This window comes from Sminthopsis crassicaudata, chromosome 5 (assembly GCF_048593235.1).
Source record: "Sminthopsis crassicaudata isolate SCR6 chromosome 5, ASM4859323v1, whole genome shotgun sequence".
Lineage (NCBI taxonomy): Eukaryota > Metazoa > Chordata > Mammalia > Dasyuromorphia > Dasyuridae > Sminthopsis > Sminthopsis crassicaudata.
In genome coordinates this window covers 219,401,361-219,421,487 of record NC_133621.1, presented here as the reverse complement: position 1 = coordinate 219,421,487, position 20,127 = coordinate 219,401,361, and the positions used below count along the sequence as shown (strand labels likewise).

The 20,127-nt window shown below is 43.0% G+C and overlaps 1 protein-coding gene across 2 annotated transcripts; it reads left to right on the top strand.

Moving 5' to 3' along the window:
• The first annotated feature begins 5,361 nt into the window (after window positions 1-5,361).
• On the top strand, window positions 5,362-9,726 carry ZC3H10 (zinc finger CCCH-type containing 10). Of its 2 annotated transcripts, XM_074270046.1 has the most exons (3): window positions 5,362-5,486; window positions 5,962-6,141; window positions 7,746-9,726. In XM_074270046.1, exon 3 carries the CDS (start codon window positions 7,790-7,792, stop codon window positions 9,083-9,085), a length of 1,296 nt encoding a protein of 431 aa, XP_074126147.1. In that variant the 5' UTR covers window positions 5,362-5,486; window positions 5,962-6,141; window positions 7,746-7,789; the 3' UTR covers window positions 9,086-9,726. The 2 variants fall into 2 exon arrangements, with proteins under 2 accessions (XP_074126147.1, XP_074126148.1); XM_074270047.1 differs by lacking the exon at window positions 5,362-5,486 and having other exon boundaries at window positions 5,507-6,141.
• The last annotated feature ends 10,401 nt before the right edge of the window (window positions 9,727-20,127 follow it).

Genomic DNA, 20,127 nt, shown 5'->3' with positions numbered 1-20,127 from the left:
GGTAGATACCTGTGAGTAGTATCCCTGTTTTACAGATGAAAAAACTGAAACCCAGAGAATAACTTGCCAAGAAGAAGCTTGGAAAAATTGCTGTTAATGGGCCATTTCTCTTAAACTCTCACAATAGCAGATTTCTTCATTTCCCAAGGGTTATCACCTTGATTTCTAAATTTATATTCATCCCCATTCTGAGCCACCGTCCATCACCAGAGCTCTCTAGGACATTTCAAAGTAGCTGTCCTGTAGTCATCTCAAAATCAATATCCAAAGCAAAAGCCCAAACCCACTCATCGTCCATATTTCTGTGAAGTGCACCACTGTCCTAGTCACCCAGATTCCAAACTTTGGGGTGCTTGACATCTCAATCTCACTCTCCCCACATACCTCAAGAATTGCTGAACTTTATTGTCTGTACCTCTAAAATAGCTCTCTGGTATATCCTCTTCTCACTATTATATTCACTACTCTAATTGAAGACTACTTCAAGTGGATTATGGCATTGCCTTTGGTCTCTTTCTCAAGTCTCTCCCCACTCACTAATCCATCCTCTATTAGAACCATTAGATTCTCTCCCTAAAATATAGCTATGATTTTGTCAGTCAGTAAACACTTAAGGCCTGCTATGTTCCAGGTACAGTGCTAAGCACAAGCCCTTGCCCTCAAGGAATTTACAAGCCAATGAAGGGAAGATGATTCACAAAAAGAGGGGAAGACCTTAACCAATGTATAAGTCCAAAGGAGTACAGCTAGGTGGGACATGAAGAGATAGCTGACCTGGAAGGTTTTAGAAGGAGCACTCCATCCTTCCAATCAGAGGGGCTCCCAAGAACAGAGCACTAATAAGGTGTGAACATTTAATACATTTTGATGGCTTTTTACCAACTTTATCAAATATAAATCTATGTGTTTATCATTTAAAGCTCTTTACCACCTGGCATCATACATGCCACTTTTTCAGTTTTATTATACATTATCATCCACCAATTTTACCAAACTTCCATTTTTGCCATTCCTCATTCATAAGGAGGATATCTGGAATGCTTGCCCTCCTCACTTCAGATTTTTAAGAATCCCTCCTTGTCGGGGAAGCCAGGTGGTGCAGTGGATAGAGCACTAGCCTTGAATTCAAGAGGACCCAAGTTCAAATCTGATCTCAGACACTTAACACTTCCTAGCTGTGTGACCCTGGGCAAGTCACTTAACCACAGCCTCAGAAAGAAAAAAAAAAAAAAAAGAATGCCTCCTTGTCTCCCCAGTTTGTAGTTTCTTCATCCCATCTTCCAAGATTACTATGTATATAATAGTAATCTTATATAGTATTTATACTATTATATACTATATTATACTTATATAATAGTACTATGTATATGTATCTGTGTGTTCACATATGTAAATTTCATGAGGACAGAGACTATTTAGCTTGGGTCTTTATAATCCCAGCACTTAGCACTATAGTAACATTCCCTACCTTAACAAATAAACCATCTACTTGGAAAAGGAAGAATACATCAAGGTTCACAGATAAAGTAAATACAGTGTATACACAAAATAAATACAAGTTAATTTAGAGGAAGTAACAACTGGAAGAATCAGGAAAGATTTTTTTTAAGGAGGTGACAACCTTAAAATCGTCTTGCAATTCCAAGTGGAGGTGAGGAGGGAGCATAAGGAACAAAGTCAAGGAGCCAGAAGGCTATTGAATATGTAGCAAGAAGACAGGTCATTTTGACTGGTGCAGAAGGGAAGTAGTGTGTAACCAGTCTGGAAAGATGTGCTGGAACCCAAATTGTGAAAGGTTTTAAATGCCAAACAAGATTTAGGATTTTATCCTAGAGGCAAATAGTCACAGAAGCTTTTTGAGCAGAGAACTGATGACAGGTGAATGCTTTAAGAAAATCATGTTGGCAACCATGCAGAAGATTGAAGAGGGGAGAAATATGAGGCTGTTGTAATAATCCAAGCAAAAGGTGATAAGGAAGAGCCTTTTCAAGATAGTGACTCTTTGAGAGAAGATGAATAGGTGAAATATTGAAAAGAAAGAATTAACAAGTCTAGGCATTCAACTGATTAATGGCAGAGCAGACAGAATGCAGTGAACTTAACTGATTGGAAGCATGTGATGATGACTTGGGCATTAGGGGGAAATATGGTTGGCCAGTCACCATCAGGGTTAGAGAGAATAATTAGGCAGAAGGCCTGGAATTGGTTCTGTTATTTATCTTAAGAGAAAAATGAAAGATAAGGAGGTTGAAGAATATATTGCGGATAGGGAAAGGAAGATATTTGGAAATTATTTTACATCATTAGGATGAGCAAGCAGACCCTTCCAATCATACAAGGAGTGCAGTGTGGGGAAGATGGCTGACTTCGAACCTTACTCTCGTCTGAACTGTTCAAAGGAAAATATACACATAGTTGGATACAAAAACAGGGAAAAGGGAGAATGGGGAAATAGCCATAAGGAAGGATTAGACTTAAAATTTTAAAAATTCTGAGGTTGCAAAAATATTTGTCTTTTTTAAGGTGGCAAGGAATGGAAATCTATGGGGAAATCTGAGGAATAACTGAATGTTATTTATATATTTATATTTAATATATTTATATACCATAGTATATAAATGTGATGGAATATTATTGTGCTGTAAAAAATGACGGAAATTGTGTCAAAGAAACCTGGGAAAATTTACATTGACTGATGCAGAATTTAAAGAACCAATATGACAATTCATATTAGACAATAAAATGATAAAGTCAACTTTTTCTAAATTCCTATGGAATTAGGAATTGTTTTAATAGTGTAAAGGCCAACCATATTTCAAGAGAAGTAATGATGAAACATGAGGTGAAGGGACTCGAGTACGGAATGAGACATTTTTTTTCCCGGACATTATCACTGTAAGTAAGTATTTGTTTTAATTGATTATACCTGTGTATAAACAGGAGTCTGGATTTTCTTTCATTACCATGCTAGAAAAGGAAAAAGTTATCTGAGAGGGGATGGGAGCAGGGTTCGGGGAAGAGAAGACAGAAGGCAGATTTTGGTCTCTTTCTTTTAAAAAAATTAAAATTTCGTTTTGAAAATTTTCTTTGAATCTGATAAACACTGGAAACGGAGGCTGAAACATGAAAGCGATTTCTTCCACTTTCTCTCCCCCCTCCCACTTACAGGACCTCACCTCCGCACGTGCAATAGGATCATCCACAGTAAAATGGCGGTTGACATCAAGGGACTACAACTCCCATGAGATCATTAGAGTGAGGGCGGAAATGTACTTAATCCACCAAAGGCCCTGTTGGAAAAGGGCAGCTGCTCCAGTATCGGAGTAATGGAAAAACCTAAAAAAAAGACACTGAAGTGAAAAAAAGCTGGCGGAGTGAAGACTGGTAAGTGTTTTTGTTGCCATTCCTCTGGGTATTCTCCAAGGGTTTTCCGTAAATACGCCAGGTAATCACAATCCCACGAAGCAAAAGTTTAAAAAAAAAAAAAGACGGCCGCCATTGTTCTTTTCTGGGAAACTCCGCCCCCGCCCAGGGGTGGACACGTGAGGGATTTAGGACGGAAGTGACGACACGATCGCATTGTTAAATAAGACGCGCGAGAGGCGTTCTCTCTCTTCTTCTTAGCGCCATCTTGTCGAGTGAGTGCTTTCTGTTTTTCCTCCCTCGTAGCCGAGCTTCACTATCCGTTGCCATCTGGACTCGGTGTTTGCTCCTTGCCCTCCAAACTAATCTTGTTGCTTCCCTCTCTCCCTACAGCTTCCATTGCGCCATGAGAGCCAAGGTAAGTGCGGCTGCCTGGGCCTTTAGAGCAGAGGAGTTGCTGGGGTGGGGGGAGGCTTGCTTGGCCTAAACGTAAAGGGGGGGGGGCAGCTTGTGTCTTGACCCTTTGCTGCCCCCACCCCCAGGGTCCGAGACCTCTGGCAGCTCGGTAAGGAGAGGAGCGTTTTCAAGGTGGGAAGGCAACGGAAAGGGAATAAGATGTCTGGAAGAGGTGGGAGGTGATGGTTTTGTTGGACCGGGAGAGATTCAATCTTGGGCATAGAAAGTTGTTTATTTTCTCAACTGAAAACGCTGGGATGGAATGAACAACCGGGCGTTTTTTTTTTTTTTTTTCCAAGTAATTTGATAAATGCACCGAATTTTCTGGGGTAGATCCGCTTTTAAAGATCACCGTTAAAAAAATCTTTAGGAAGGATCGAGCTCCCGGTTTATTTTGGAAAACGTAGGTGTTAAACACGGAAGCAGTGTGATCTCAGTTGTTTGCTTGTGAAATTTGTTATAATTGGTACTAACTGGTTCTTTATTTTACCCCGGCTCGTTTTGGAACCCAGTGGAGGAAGAAGCGAATGCGTAGGTAGGTAGACTTAAGACCGGGGTTTTGGGTGACTGGTTGGAAAGTTTGCACAAAAAACTTTGTAGGCTTCAAAAGAAATTGTTTTCTTTAAGAATAAGTACTGAAAAAAAAATTGTTGGAAGCAATTTGAGTTGATTTCTTGTTTGTTTTTTTTTACGTGAGAACAAAACTAATGTCAGTAAGTAGATTAAGGGACCGACTCCCTTAGGTAAGAAAGTTGGAGCGCTTATTTGATATTCCCCTTTTTAGGCTGAAACGCAAGAGGAGAAAGATGAGGCAGAGGTCCAAGTAAACAGATCGTAATGCTGACCACACGCCACAAAAGCAGAGATAAAATGGCCCTTGGTGACACTGTCAGGAAGGCAGAAAACTCCAGGCAACACGACCCACCCCTCGAAGAACTACTGGCTGTACCATCTGATAAAAGAACTCTCACCACCGCTTGACACCTGCCATCTTTAATGCCTACTCCATCTTTTGCCACAGATTCCATCCACCTGCCTCTTGATTTTTGTGCCACGGGACTCTTGTCATTCTGGACTGTCTTTGTGGCTCAGTGTTAGCACATCTGTATAATAAATCCTCGCTACTTTCTTGTTCGGAAAAAAATGAGCTTGTGTGTTATTTTAAAGCCTTGTTTCCTATTGCTGACGAGAAATAAAGGAAACAGAATTGCGGCGTTTTAATAGCAATGTTTGAGAGCAAGGAACAACCAAGTCTAGCTCTGCCCAGAGGGCGAGGGGGTGTGCGTTGGAAGGGTTAGAAGGGACTTGATGGAATTGTGGCTGAAAGGCAGGGGAAAGTGGTCAGAATTGGGTGCCCCGGGCGTTTTTAGGAGGTGGGGCACCAAGACTGCGCTTGGGGCTGGAACCCTAGGTAATCACGGGGCACGTTACTTCCTGGTCTCAGCGTGGTGTTACCATCGCGACGCGCGGCGCCTGCTGGGAGCTTCCTGGGGCCGAACGCACAGCTACTGCGTCGATCGAGTTTGGTTCCGGGGCTGGTTCCTAGAGCGTCGGTGCTTCCGTAGGAAGCGGAAGTGCTGTGGGTGGGCGGCTCTTTGTCAAGAGTCGGAGGAGCCGGCAGGCGGTACTGGAGGCTGCAGCAGGGACAGCGGTGGCTCCGGCTGCAGGTGAGGGAGGGGGAGGCGGCGCCCGAAGGGGAGGAGCCGGGAGCCGGGACTGGCCCGAACGCCCACCTGATCGGGCTCGGACTCGGGCCGGCCGGCGGGGCTGCTCTGGTGGCCTAGGCCCCTCGCCGGGGGCTCCTGAGCACCGGTAGTCCCCGTGGTTCAGCACACCCCTCTCCCTGCCCCGTTACGTCACGGGTCCCTGATCTTCCGACCCGGGATCTTGGCGAGTCCGTCAGCCGTGTTCGCCGCCTGCCCGGCGCGCCTCGGAAGCTCCCGGGCCCCCGCGCTTACTTGCCCCTCTCTGTGGCCCAACTCGTTCTCAGAGCCCCAGGCTCACCCCCGCTTCCAGGCTATATTGCCCAGACTTCCTAGTCCAAAGTTGCGCTTTCCCACGCTTATTGTCTCCACGCTTTGTTGCCTCTATTCCGCTTGATCCCCATTCCCGTTTCCTTTCCACACTCCCTCCCTCTGACAGGCAGCACACGGAGCAGGCCGGGAGGCGTGTCAGCGCGCAGCCCCCAAGCCCGCTGCCCGAGCAGCCTCATGGCAAGCCGCGGGCCTCCTCGGAGCCTCCGCCACCTGCCCAGGGCCCGTCGGTGATGTGCGAGCGGAGACCTGCCGGCCACAACCGCAGATCGGGCCTGAGAGAACTCAGGTACCTGTCCTGGGGCCGGGAGATGAGGGGGCCGCCGGGGTCAGGGGAGCACCCGCCAGTGACTGCTGGACAGATCCCCGAGTGAGAGGAAGCTGAGGGGCGGTTGCCTTCTCCGACCCCCCTCCGATCTGTTTCCTTCCCAAGTCAGCCAACATCTCTGTCAGTGAAGGCCGGTTTGTGTGTTACCCGCTGCCCTCTGACCCCTTCACCCTTTCACAGACCTTGTGGGTTTCACCCTAGCTGTGGTCCTTAACAACGAGGCCCTGGGTCTGGCCAGCGTGGATTGGTAGTGTCCGGCTCACTGATGTCACTTTTTTAAGTTCGGAGAACTGGTTCTCCTAAATTCCACCTCCCGCTTACTTAAATGCAGCTCTTGTGGCCACGAGCCTCACGCTGCATTTCGGGCCAGGTACGCCCTTATTGGCCAGCCTGAAGAGAGAATAAGGAGGGATTGGGGTCGGAAGCAAGTTGGGAGATGGGAGCAAAAGCCGGCGAGAAAGAAGGGTGGTGTTACCATCCCTGAGCAGCAGGGGGGGCCTGAGCATCATGAGGAAAATACTGGGGGTAAGACTGGGTAACAGACACAGCAGACCTGGGCCAGAGGGTGGGGCATGCAGGGGACTTGAGAGTTCAGATGTCCCTTGAGGAAAGAGGGAGATTTAAGAGGATTTTATGGAGTCTATAAATAAATAGAACTTTATGAGGGTGAGGAGTAGTCTGGCTCAGAGTTAAGTCAAACCTCTCATGAACTCCCATCGGAGCAGGGATTTCGAGGAGTAGGAGGTGAGAGGGGTGTGCGCATTGGAGGAGGGGGGACTGAAAGGTTTTTGGAGAGTTGACTGGATGGTTCATAGGAACTTTCTCCTCCCATTTTGGCCTTGCTTCCCAAAAAGCTTTGTGTCTTGGGGGTGGGGAAACAACAGCTGCTCTATCCCTCCCTTCTCCATGTAATAGACACCCAGAAAAGTTTAGGGGCTTCCCAAACTACTCCCTTTCTCCGGGGTTCCAGAAAGTCTGGAGATTTGGAATATAGAAGCTAGCAGCCACTTAAGAGACCTTTGGAAAAGACAGAGTAGATCAGAGCATAAAAATAAAGGTTGTGCTCCTGTTATCCTTTTCTCTAGTGCCCTGGACATCCTGTCTCCAACTCCTCATTCCTTCTCCCTCAACACCCTCCCCCCAAGCTTATTCAAACACTTATGAAAAGTTTTGATTTCATTCCCGTGACTTTAATAAGGTCAGTAAGAGGGAGAGGCAAGATCCCACACTGTCCTTTTCAGCTAACTCATTAACCAGCAGCTGGGGGCTTAAATTCCCCCCTCCCTCCCCCCCTCCCCCTGCTTTTTCCTTCTCACCTGCCCAAAATAAGAAAAGAAAGTGAATCATTCCCAACAAGATCAGGTACACAGCGGGTTGGGCAAGACTGCTCCTACTATTTGTACTCCAGGGGTGGCAGTAGTTCCCCTCTGCAAGAATGGTAGGCACAGGATCTACTAGTGGCCCCTTGGGCCAGTCTCTCGCTGCCAAGAATGGCGGGAGACAAGGTCCTTTTCCAGGGACCCCTTTGTCTAACACTGCTCTCTTTTTTCCTATTTGTACTCAAGGGTGGTGGGAAAGGAAGAAACCACTCGTTTGGAGTGGGAGCAGAATGCCTGAGCGAGACAGCTACACCAATGGCACAGGGAGCAGTAATGGAGGCTCTGGAGGTGGTGGCAGTGAGGAGACCAGCGGAGCTGGGTCGGGAGCTAATTCAGGTAGCTCAGATGCTATCTGCCGAGACTTTCTGAGGAACGTGTGTAAGCGGGGCAAACGCTGCCGCTACCGCCACCCGGACATGAGTGAAGTCTCCAACTTGGGTGTGAGCAAGAATGAATTCATCTTCTGCCATGACTTCCAGAACAAAGAGTGCAGTCGCCTGAACTGCCGCTTTATCCATGGTTCCAAGGAGGATGAGGATGGCTACAAGAAGACAGGTGAACTCCCCCCACGGCTAAGGCAGAAGGTGGCAGCTGGCCTGGGCCTCTCCCCAGCTGACCTCCCCAATGGCAAAGAGGAGGTTCCTATCTGCCGGGACTTTCTCAAAGGGGATTGTCAGCGTGGAGCCAAGTGCAAGTTCCGCCATCTGCAGCGGGATTTTGAATTTGAAGCTCGGGGTGGGGGGGGTACCAGTGGAGGAGGGTCTGCGGGTCCAGCACCCACTAGCCGTCGCCACGATCTTTATGACACATATGATCTTTCGGATCGGGGTTTTGAGGACCATGAGCCGTGCCTCAAACGTCGTCGGGGAGGGGGTGGGTGCCCCCAAGATGGTTCCCACTTTGAGACATTTGAATACAGCCTGGCCCCGCCCCGGGGATTGGAGTGCCGGTTGTTAGAAGAGGAGAATGCTATGCTCAGGAAGCGAGTGGAGGAGCTAAAGAAGCAGGTCAACAACTTATTGGCCACCAATGAAGTCTTGTTGGAGCAGAACGCCCAGTTCCGTAACCAGGCCAAAGTCATGACTCTTAGTTCCACGGCACCAGCCACAGAACAAACATTGGCGCCCAGTGTGGGCACTGTCACCAACTACAACCATGGCATTGCCCAGACACACACCACACTCAGCAGCCAGGCTCTGCAACCTAGACCTGTATCCCAGCAAGAGCTTGTAGCCCCCACAGGTGCACCAGCTGCCCCACCGACTAATGCAGCACCTCCCACAGCCCCACCACCCCCTCACCTGAACCCAGAGATCACACCGCTCTCAGCTGCTCTGGCCCAGACAATCGCCCAAGGCATGGCCCCACCTCCAGTCTCCATGGCCCCTGTGGCCGTGTCTGTTGCCCCTGTGGCTGTTTCGATGGCGCAGCCACTGGCGGGAATCACAATGAGCCACACCACCACCCCCATGGTGACTTACCCCATCGCCTCACAGAGCATGCGCATCACTGCCATGCCACACTGACCAGGTCACTGGACACGTCTCTGATGCTGCCTCCCTGGCAGAAAGGGGGAGAGAAGAGGGCTCGTTCATCTCTTCTCTTCATGTGTGTGGAAGGGAGCTCATGAGAAAAGGAGGATGAGCAGACTTGCGGCTCCTGGGTGGCACTCTCTTAGGTGAGGGAGAGAGAGATTTTCCTGCCTCCTAGGAAGCTCACCTTTTTCAGCTTCCCTAAGCCCAACCAGAGGGGCCAACAAGGGAGCGAGGATTACAGGCTGCCAGGAGAGGCAGGGAGGACTGAAGGGCTTTTGTGTCCCCAGAAAGACTTGGCTGATGGGATATAGAGCTCTCCCAATACTGCCCTCCCCTTGCACTCCCAGCATAGACTCATTTTTCTAGCACTGATTTTTGAAAATGAGTCCAAACCCTGTAAAAGGAGAGTGATGGGGTCAAGGAAAGTCAGAATACCAAGCTTTCAGACCCAGAGACTTCAGCCCATTCTCAATGTCAATTCCTCTGGGCCCAGGGTTGGGAAGAGGAATACCAGGAGGCCCTCATGTTTCAGGGCAGTGGGTTAGGGAATTGTTAACCCAGATGAGGTTAGGAGTCCACAGAACAGGGCCCCACCATTTTCCAAAGAAATAAAATAATTATTTTTAACAAAAGGAGGCAATGGAAACTTATTGGGAGGCTATGTGTTTTGGGAATCCTGCTTTAAATCTGAACACAGCTCACCCGTGGACAATGTGAAAATGGCTTTATAGGGGACAATGAGAAGAGCCCTAGGTCCCAGGACTAAAGGCTCTGCGGATCTGTAAAGATTCAAGTTGGGGGTAAGGGGACATGCAACACATGGTAAGGTTTAAAAATAACCTGTCTGTGTCTTGAATGCAGTGTTATTCCCAGGCAGTCTTGCTAACCAGGGCTTTTAGGGTCATTGGTGGAGGAGGGGTAGTGAAAGGTATTGCTGGGAAGCTGGGATGGGATGTTCATCTAACTGACAGATTCTGCTCTTTCCTCCTTGACTTTGAAATAGCAGGTGCTAGAGAACTTGGGTGGGGGAGGGGAGGGAGCTATCCGTGGCAAATGGACTTATGCCAAGCAAGGTTTCCTTCCCTCTCCAGCTGTATCTGTGAAATTGTTTAATGGTCACAGATGCCTTTCCTGCCCCTCCTTATCTCAGAAGCCAACATGTTAGGCTTTAAGACCTTGCATGATATTGTGGTAGATGGATCCTTTTAAGATCCATTTCCACTATTCAGCTAACTCCTCTCCTGCCACTGTATGGAGAACTAAGAAAGGGATTCCATAGCAACCCCTAAAATTACCAGTATGAGAGACTTCATTAACTGATATCAGCTTCTCTGGCAAGTTGAAACCTCAATAGTTGGTTGAACTGAGAAAAAATTGGACATCGTGTTTGTATGTAGGGAAAGATGAGCTTGGTTTGAACTTTATCTTTTAGGGCCTTTAAAATAGAGCAGAACCCCTGATTCTTCCTTTCTTTGGTTGTGTCCTTATGGTCATATTCAGGGTCAGAAGTGAAAAAGAGATTCCAGAAGATTGGAAATGACCGAATGTTCCAGTTTTTAAAAATAATAGTTTCTAGAAAATAGACCAGTAAGCTTGGCATCAATCCCTGTAAGAATTCTAAAAATGTATTATTAAACAATTGTTCATGAGCACTTGAAAAAGAATGTGGTGTGCACTAGGAGCCAGCATGGACTCATTGGCAGGGTGATGTTCTTGTCCCATAAGCACTGGAGTTTCTGGAGGAAGTCACAAAAGCAGGCTGTCTTCCCCCACAAATCTATGCTCTTAAATTTGAACCTCACACTTCATTCTCCTACCAATCTTTTCACTCATCTCCTTTTTGCTCTCTATCAAATTTCCCCAAACAGCTGTTCTTTATTCTCAAGTATTTCCTCTCAAAAAGAGCACCTAGTTTACAATGTTGCTGAGAAGATTGAAGCCGCCTACCTTGAACTTTTCCCTCATCTCCACAGCTTAAGATTTCTCTGTTCTCTACCATCCTTTATTAGAGTGTGAGGTTCTTGAGAACAGGAATTGGTTCTTTTTTTTTTTTTTTTGCTATTTGTATCTTCAGATAGGCCATAGTTATTTAATAAATATTTGTTTATTCCTTCTAGAAATAAGGTTCACCTTCTTGCCAAGATAACCTTAATTGTTAATACTTAAATCCATTTCCACATTTCCTTCATTCTCTTCCATAACCTTGCTCCACTGATCTATTGCTTTATTGTTTCTTCTTCATTCTTAACCCTCCAAACAAGTCTCCTAATGAAAATCTTCCTGTGACCATACACTCACTATCCTGTAAATTGCTTTTCTGTCTCCTGTTCAATACTAATCCAGGAGAAAAGAAGTCTAGACTTGATACTGACACTTCCTTTCTTCCTCAGTTCCTACTCCCTCCTCACTATTCTTTCTAACTACACCATAGTATTGAAACTGTTGTCCCTAAGATTACTAATGAAGTAATTGCACAATTTAATAATTACTTCTTAAGTCTTCATTCCTCCATTTGACATTCTGATCATCCCCCATTCCCTTCTCTTCTGTCATTCTCTCCTAGAGACTCTTTTCCCTTTCTGATTAATTTGTGTACCACCTTCACTGCTTCTTACTCCTTCATCCTCTTAAGTGTGTGTGTCTCAAGACTGCCTCCTTCTTTCTCTATATACAGTCTCAATTGGCTAATGTGATTGTCTCTGTGTCTTCCAATTATTATCTCTATGTGGAAGACCAGTTCTGTAACTCCAATGTACATCTTCCCCAATTCCCTTAGCAAATAATCTCTATTTCCTAGACCAAGAGCCCTTAGTCTTATTTGCGTAATGAACCTCAAAGCATTTGATATTCATGACAGCTTTATGGATAAAGTGGAGAAATAGGAGTTGTACACGATAGCATTGTTTAGCTGGGCATATTCAGAGTTGATTGCTGCCCAGGATGAAGGTATTCCGCAGGACTGTTCTTTGTCAGTCTTTCTATGGTTGATCTAGATCAAAGCTTCTTAAACTTTTTCATTCACAACCCCTATTCGCCTGAGAAATTTTTATGCAACTCTGGGTGTGTAGATATATAAAACAGGCATACCAATCTAATGTTTACTGATAATAAATCATAATTTCATGACCCTCCCCACATTCTTGAAACTTACAGTTAGAAGCTTTGACTTAATTATGACTTAGCTGTATAAATGACACAAAGTGAGAAGGAATTGCTAATTTTGTAAGTGACAGAATCAAATTAAATGACTGGCTACAATGCTGGATCCTCTTGTGACTAGAATGCACTTGTAATTATCTTTCTGGTGCTTGGAATCATTACTTTCCATCAGGATTCAAAACAACCACAATCTCCTATATAAGATCTTTCCTATTTCTTTAGCTATTAATGCCTCTTCTCCTTCCTCCTCCAACTCCCTGCCCCAACCTGGGGGGACATTTTTTTTTATTTTATATATACTTATATGTATATATTTTGTCTGTAATATACACACTTAAGGAGCAGAAACAATTCCACTTTTATCTTTGTATGCCCCATATCTAGCACAATGTTCAGCACATAATTGTGCTTAATGCTTATTGATTGAGCTTAATGAATTAATGGTTGATTGAGCCAAAAAATTAATAGGAATTCAACAAATATTTACTGAGCATCCCCACTGTGTGTAGAACCCACTACTAGGCCCCTAGGAAAGTATAAAGTTTAGACAAAACATGGTCCCTGCTTTTGTTCAGTTTAGTCTGGCTATATAACAAATTACTATAATAATAATAATTTTAATATATATATATATATGAGATATGGAAAGATCATTATCAATTAGGGGATCAAGAAGAAGATGGCAGTTGAGTTGAACTTTAAAGAACACAAAGGTTTTTAATTGAGGTGAGTAGAGTGGCATTCTATGTTCTGAGAACAACTACAGACAGGAATATATAGAAAACATAAGAAAGGTGGCAAGGAGAATGGTTTGGCTAGAATATCCATTAGCCAGTTGGAGACTCAATTCTGTAAGTCTGGAGAGGCCAAAACTAGAGATAGATGAGTTGTATGTAATTTGGTACACATCATTACTTAATGCTTTTTCATTCACTCATTCTATGAAAGCTAATGCTTTTGGGAACAATGAGATTGCCAGATAAGAATGTAGAAAAAGAGCAGAACTAATGTACAAACTTGGGGAAATACCTTTTTAAGAAATCAGGATGAAGAAAAAAAATAGAACTGGTTAAAAAGATAGGCCATTGAGAACACTAAAAGAGGAAAGGATAGTCAGAAAAAGGAAGAGATCATTAATGTCAGATATGAAAAAGAAATCAAGAAAAGATGATGACTAGAAAAAAGACCATTGGATTTCACATGACTTTTTTTTTTTTTTTTTTTTTTTTTTGAGACCTAAGTCTTCCTATCTTACCAGTGGCCACTCACAGCTGGACCCCACTGCTGGTCAGCATAGATGCTTTGTTAATGACTTAGATTTGTTTGCCTCTCCTTAAGCAGTCTAGTCCCTCTGCTTCCTTACCTCCAGAAAACTTACTACATGGGTAGAAAAGTTAATATGGATAATCTGATGGCTTTTTGAAGGTAGAGCATTAGACTTTGAGTCAGAAGAGATTTTAGTTTAAATGTGACCTTGGAAAGTCATAACCTTTCTGAAACTCAATTTCCTCATTGCAAAATTGGGATAATAAAAGCCCATATAAATGTGACCATATATATATGAGAGTCATATAAATATAACAAGATGAGTTCTGGAACACAGTCATGAAGAAGGCAGAAAGAGACAGATTAAAGGGTTGAGTGATTGCTCTTAGTAACAAGAATTTGTTTGGTTGAGTCTTAACTCTTTGCAACTCCATCTAGGGTTTTCTTGGCAGATACTGAACTGGTTTGCCATTTCCTCCAATTCATTTTGCAGGTGAGGAAACCGAGGTAAATAGTTAAGTGGTCACACAGCTAATAAGTGTCTGAGACCACAAATGAACTTAATGTTTAAGATGAGTCTTCCTGATTCCAGTTCCAGTGCTCCATCTACTGTCACCTAGTTGCTCCCTTCTTTTGATACAGAAAAAAAAGGAGGGGTAAAAATAAAGAGAATTTTTTGGCATAAAAGACAAAAGTTGAAGAAGCCTCAATTAGAGTAAAATAGGAAGCTAGTTCCGTCTCATGTGTTAAGGATGATTAGAAGCTTAAGGAGTTAGGGAAGAGTTTGGAGCAACCTCTCTTGGAATTGATAGAAGGGCAATGAGAATAGAATAGAATGTCAAGTAATAGTGAGGATCCATGAGAGCTTTTGCATTAGAAATTAGTATGAAGTAAAATTCATATGCAACATTTTGTATGTATATTCCATGTGATGCTTTGTATGTACACTACATGGGACATGCATTGCAGCAGGATCAGTCTAATTTAAATTAGCTCATGCCTCAGAAAGCCAACATGTCCCTATGTTAATTATCTAAGTTGTCCATAGAGTGGCACTGTCCTTGAGCCCCTAGCTAGCCCAGGAAGCATCTCAGTTCTTCTCTTGAACAGGTCTGTAATCTGCCTACAGGCTGTATTATCCTCACTGGCCACCAGATGATGCTCAGCCTACAAATGCTTAGGGTGCTCCACAGCATGTCCCTTCCAGCATTGAGGCCCAACATTGATGGAATTCAGATTTTAGTCAAAATGGCAAAAATTTAAAATCCCGTGACTAGATCTTCCACCTCACATCTGTTCTCTTAATCATTAACACTCCCACTTCAATAGTCGTGGGACATGAATACTCAAACCACTGTGGCTAAATAACTTACAGAATATAGTAAAAAGTGAAAGTAAACAGATTAAGCATTTATCTCTCAAAGTTTCCTCCCGCTCTACCCTCCCAGTTCTTTAGGGACTTGGGGGAAGTTCTCAAACCACTCACACTTACTGATCACAAAACAGTTGTAAGGGAAGGTGGGAGCACGTGGCATCCAGAAGAGCTTCTGGTCTTTCCCAATTCAGTCCCAGTTTTGTAGTACTGAACTTGCTACCTCACTTTTCTGAGTTGAAGATTCAGTGGAGGATTTATCATGAATTTGTCTCTTCTTCTGCTTCTCATCACCAGTAAGGAGTGTTGGGTCTCAACAACTTTCTCACATGGTAAAGGTCTAATCTACCTTGTGGGAGCGCCTCCATTCTCTGTTTGCATAGGAAGCAGGAAATCCAGAATCCCAAAGGCAACAGAAAGAAACAGTCAGTTCTGGTCCCCAAGATCCAGGCCTTGTCCACTGTATCTTCTTGAGCATTTTCAAGTATAAGATCTCTGACTTTCCTGAGAAGGGGAAAGAAGTCCTCAAGCTCTCTTTAAAAATGAATAATTATCATTGTGGGCCAAAGGTAAATAATCATAAAAAAATGCAGATGGACACGGGTTACACAAAACTTCCTCTGGTAACTTTCAGCAGCCAGGATCAAGAGTAAAAAAAAAAAAAATCAAATCAGGAATTTATCAAGGATGAAAATTGAAAAGGCAATGGCATCAGATGGGAGAGAACTGTATAGCAATTTTAGTTCTGTGACTTAGGATGGTTAGTGCTTCATTAAAGTTCATTAAAGACAATAGCATCAAGATAGGGGCATAAAAACAAATTAAACAAAAGTCAATTTAAAGTGGATCAAAGGACCAGAGGGCATGATGAGAAAAAAAAAAGTAAAATCTTACAAATTGATCCAATAACTCAATTGCACAATTTTGGACTTCATATGGGACTGGGGGAGGGAGGGGAAAACTGTCTTGAAAGCACTTCATGTGAAAAAGACAAGGGATAAAAACACAAGTTCAATATTAGTCAACATGGTATATAATAAAATTGAATTCATTCATAAGAAGCATTCAGGGAAGTAGAGGGTTATTAAGATCAGACTTAAAATTGTAAGGAATCTTTGAAGTCACTTTCTGAAACAATTGAGAAGTTATAGCTTGCCCTCAGGTTGTATAGTAGAGCCAAGACCTCTGACTTCAAATCCAGGACTTAAAATTATGCTACAATGTTCTAGTTGAAGGGATTTGTGATTATGTCACTAGGGATGATTGATAGACCTGGGGATGTTTAGCTTGGAGAAGATAGGTGTGGGAGAGGGTAGAGAGAGTCCTATTAATAGGAGGTGACAGTCCTATTGTCCTCTGCCACCGTCAGACCACATCTATGTTTAACATTGGATTCAGATCTGGGTATTACATTTAAAGAGGGACTTTAACAAATATAAACTCCTTGAAGGAAAAATTCCCATTTTTGCCTTAAATCATTTAGAAGATGTTTAATGAATGCTTATTGACTCATTATCAAAGAAGCATATTAAAGTGGAATTCCTCAGTTCTATCAACACAAGATCCCTAGTACCTGTTCCATTTTCTATCACTATCCAAAATTAGACCATTTCCTTAGAATAATACTTCATAGACTTTGATTCTTGTCAACATGGGTACTGTACCTTCTGACCAGGTTACAATCCCTATCCTCCCATATGTGGCTGAAAAAATCCATCAGATTCTGTCTAGCCTGTTAAGAAACTTCTCTGAATGGGTTTTGGGACTACAGACATAAACTCAAATTCTTTTTTCTTTGGTGCTTCTTTTGTGGTCTTCTGCCTCAAGAACCCAGGATAACCTTAGAATTATAATGAGACACTGAAGAGTGACTTTAGTGTCAGTTACAGAATCCCATGCAAAGTACACCCCATGTATGATGTGTTTGTCACATGGGATTGTTTAAATTAAACTCAGAAGATTATACATAGGATTTTATATAGCTCTAGGACTGGAAAGGGCTTCAAAGACTTTCCAAACCTACCCCTTCTTTTTATAGAGGAAAACACTGAAGCCCAGTGATTTATCAACATTTATACAGGTAGTAAGCATCGGGCATATTTATAAATTACAGATTCATTTTTATATAATTATGTGACATATAATTACAAAGTAAATGTTAATAAATTGCATATTAATAAAAGTTATAATCCTAGGAAGTTTCAATATTTCCCCTGCCCCACTCTTTAGAAATGATGCTACTGGTAAATATCCACTGCCTCCCTCCCTTTTCCCCTCCACCTACCCAGTCTTTTCATTACCTCCAACCACCACCAGGTGGCACGTAGGCAGTAGGGATGCCAAGGAGAGGCAGGAAGACGAGGTGTTTATGTACCAGATGTCTGCAATGCAGCTTCTGGGCTTGGGTACTTTTCAGCTCCAGCTGGGGGGGAGGGGACTTGAAGGATTCGGACTCTCTGTCCTGTTTGCCCATCACAGTGAGAGCCCAATTGTTCCGATGCTCAGATATGAAAGGTTAGAGACTTCCAGAGGACATTTAACTTGTAAATGCAGTCGGGGCCAGTGAGTGTATGTATGTATGTGTGTGAGTGAGTGAGTGTGTGTGTGTGTGTGTGTGTGTGTGTGTGTGTGTGTGTGTGTGTGTGTGTGTGGAAAGGATTCCTTCTTTGTTGAAAGCCTTTCGAGGAATAATATATCCCTGGCCTCCCCCATTATTCCAGTGCTCAATAACTCTTACCTTAAGAGCTTCTCTCCCTGCAACAAAGCTGTTTCATTTTGGAATGGAGCCATCAATCACAGGCAGCTTTCCTCTGTCCTGCCCTTCCCTCCTACTTCAACTTCACTCCTTTTTGTGGGTAAGGAGGGATGGATGATAAGGGTTAGAAAGATGGAAACAGTCTGGGTCTTTAGCAGATTTTGCAGACCAAGTGAAGCTCCTAGTTGCAACGAGCCTCAGGGAGTTATTTTTTAAAAAGGGGGGGAGAAATGGGAACCCCAGATTATTGAGGTTAAACTACTGGGCGGGGACAAATTCTGAGCAGGTCTGATGAAACACTGCCAGGGGCTCAGAGTAGATAAATAGATGGCAGATAAAATCCACATCCTGAAGAGCCAGATAAATTATCTGCCAGTGTGGCGCATCTTCTCTACCACCCAACTGTGCTGCTCCTGAACAGAGGGAGGGAGGGGCTCCCGACCCAGGGCTGTGCCTGATACTCTGGCATTACCATTTAATAATGAAACTTACACTACAAGGACCTGTTCTTTCCTTGGTGTGAACACTCTCCCCACAGACATCTTCAAAACTAGATATCACTTGATTGATGATTCCTGATTTTAAAAAATTATTAGTCATTAGCCAGCATGTCGATGAACCACTAGAACTTAGCTAGTCTGGCCTTTAGCCTAGAAAGATAAGGACTTCAGTTCTAAAGCTTCAATATTCATGGTTCAGTTGATGAGATATTCCCTCCACCTGTGCAAATCAAAACCCATCTACATGTTTTCATCCAGTGCCCTTGTTGTCCCACAGATTCTCCATAAAGGATTTAAATTAACTTTACATTTCATGGGTACCTGGGCAACATTCTTTACTGGCCATCTGTTATTCCTACATAACCGGCCCACTTCCATTTCTAATCTTTCTTTTCTTGAACAAACTGTTAGCCTAATGACCGTCATTTTTTAGAATTTTCCAAAGTCCCAGTTGTGTCTCCTAACAACCCTGAGAGAGAAGTACCAGAAGGTTGCTGTGAAGCAAATGTTATGCTAAGTATAATTAGCTTCAGTTTACAAAAGAGGAACCTGATGATCTGATCTGAAACATTGTACAATTTATCCAGTGTTACCCAATTAATTTTTAATTTATTTTGCCTTTAGGATGCAACCTAAATCTGTCCTGACTTCAAGTGCATAGGTCACATACAGAGCAAGACTCTCATGTTTCTCACTTACATCTCTGATAGATCTACCTATCTACAGGGCATCTTTCATTTCTCAGTCTCCAAACAATCCTCAACTCTCAAAACACACACACACACACACACACACACACACACACACACACACAGCTTTCCCTCCCCCCCCATTCTAGGCCCAGTGGTTTCATTGATATAGTGAGGAAATTTTCTCTACCAGTTTTCTTTATGTGTATTTGTTTGCATGCATGTTGTTCTCCATCTTAGATTGTAAGTCCCTGAAGGTAGGGATTAACCTTTTCCTCTTTTTGTAACCCTCCTATAGAGAGTTGTTTTGTTTTTTTTAATGGAGAGAAAAAAGATAAGCAAAACCTGACATATTAAAAACAAACAAATAATTTTAAAAAAGACATTTATATGAAATGTAAGTCCATGACCATATACTTCTGCAAAGAGTGAGAGGAAGTAAATTCTCATATCTCTTCTTTGAAGCAAAGGCTATTATAAAATTTCACAACATTCTTTAAAAACAATTTTTTGTAACTATTGTTCTTTCCATATACATTGTTGCAATATTGTTTTTTTCCTGACTCTACTTATTTCACCTTTGACCAGTTAGCAAGTCTTTCAAGCCTCTTTTCATTTATCATGTTCATAGGTTCTTATGTCACAAAAATATATAAATATATCACAATTTGGTGAGCCATTCCTTAATTACTGAACATTTATTTTATTTTCAGTTATTTTCTACCAGGAAAAGTTCTGCTATAAATATTTTGGAGCCTTTATTTTTGTCCAAAAAGTTTTAGTCACTTTGGGGGGAAAAGAGATTAAATCCTATTTGCTTGTACTAATTCACAGCTCCACCAACATTGCACTACTCTGCTTATCTTCCCATAGCCCTTTCCAACATTATTGCTTTTTTTTTTTTTTTTTTTTTTTTTTTTTTATCCATCATTGCCAATTTTGGGGTGTGAAATGAAACCTCAAGAGTATTTGGATTTGCATTTTTCTTATCGGTGATTTGGAATCTTCTTCTTCTTCTTTTTTTTTTTTTTTTTAATGAAGAGCTTTTAGAAAAATAAAAATTTACAAAACATTTCAAAGTGTTGCTTGAAAAGTTGTTACTTCTATGCCTTACCGCTAATTCCACCAGAGTGCCTGGCATGTTAGTAGGAATCTAATCCATTCCAACCTAGATGATTTATTTGATTCATCGATATCTCTGCTGCCTATTCTACGACAAAGATTTAACCACTGCGCCCTTTCCTGTGGCAGTCAAGTCCATTTATTTCCGAACAACGTTTTTCGCGGCAGAG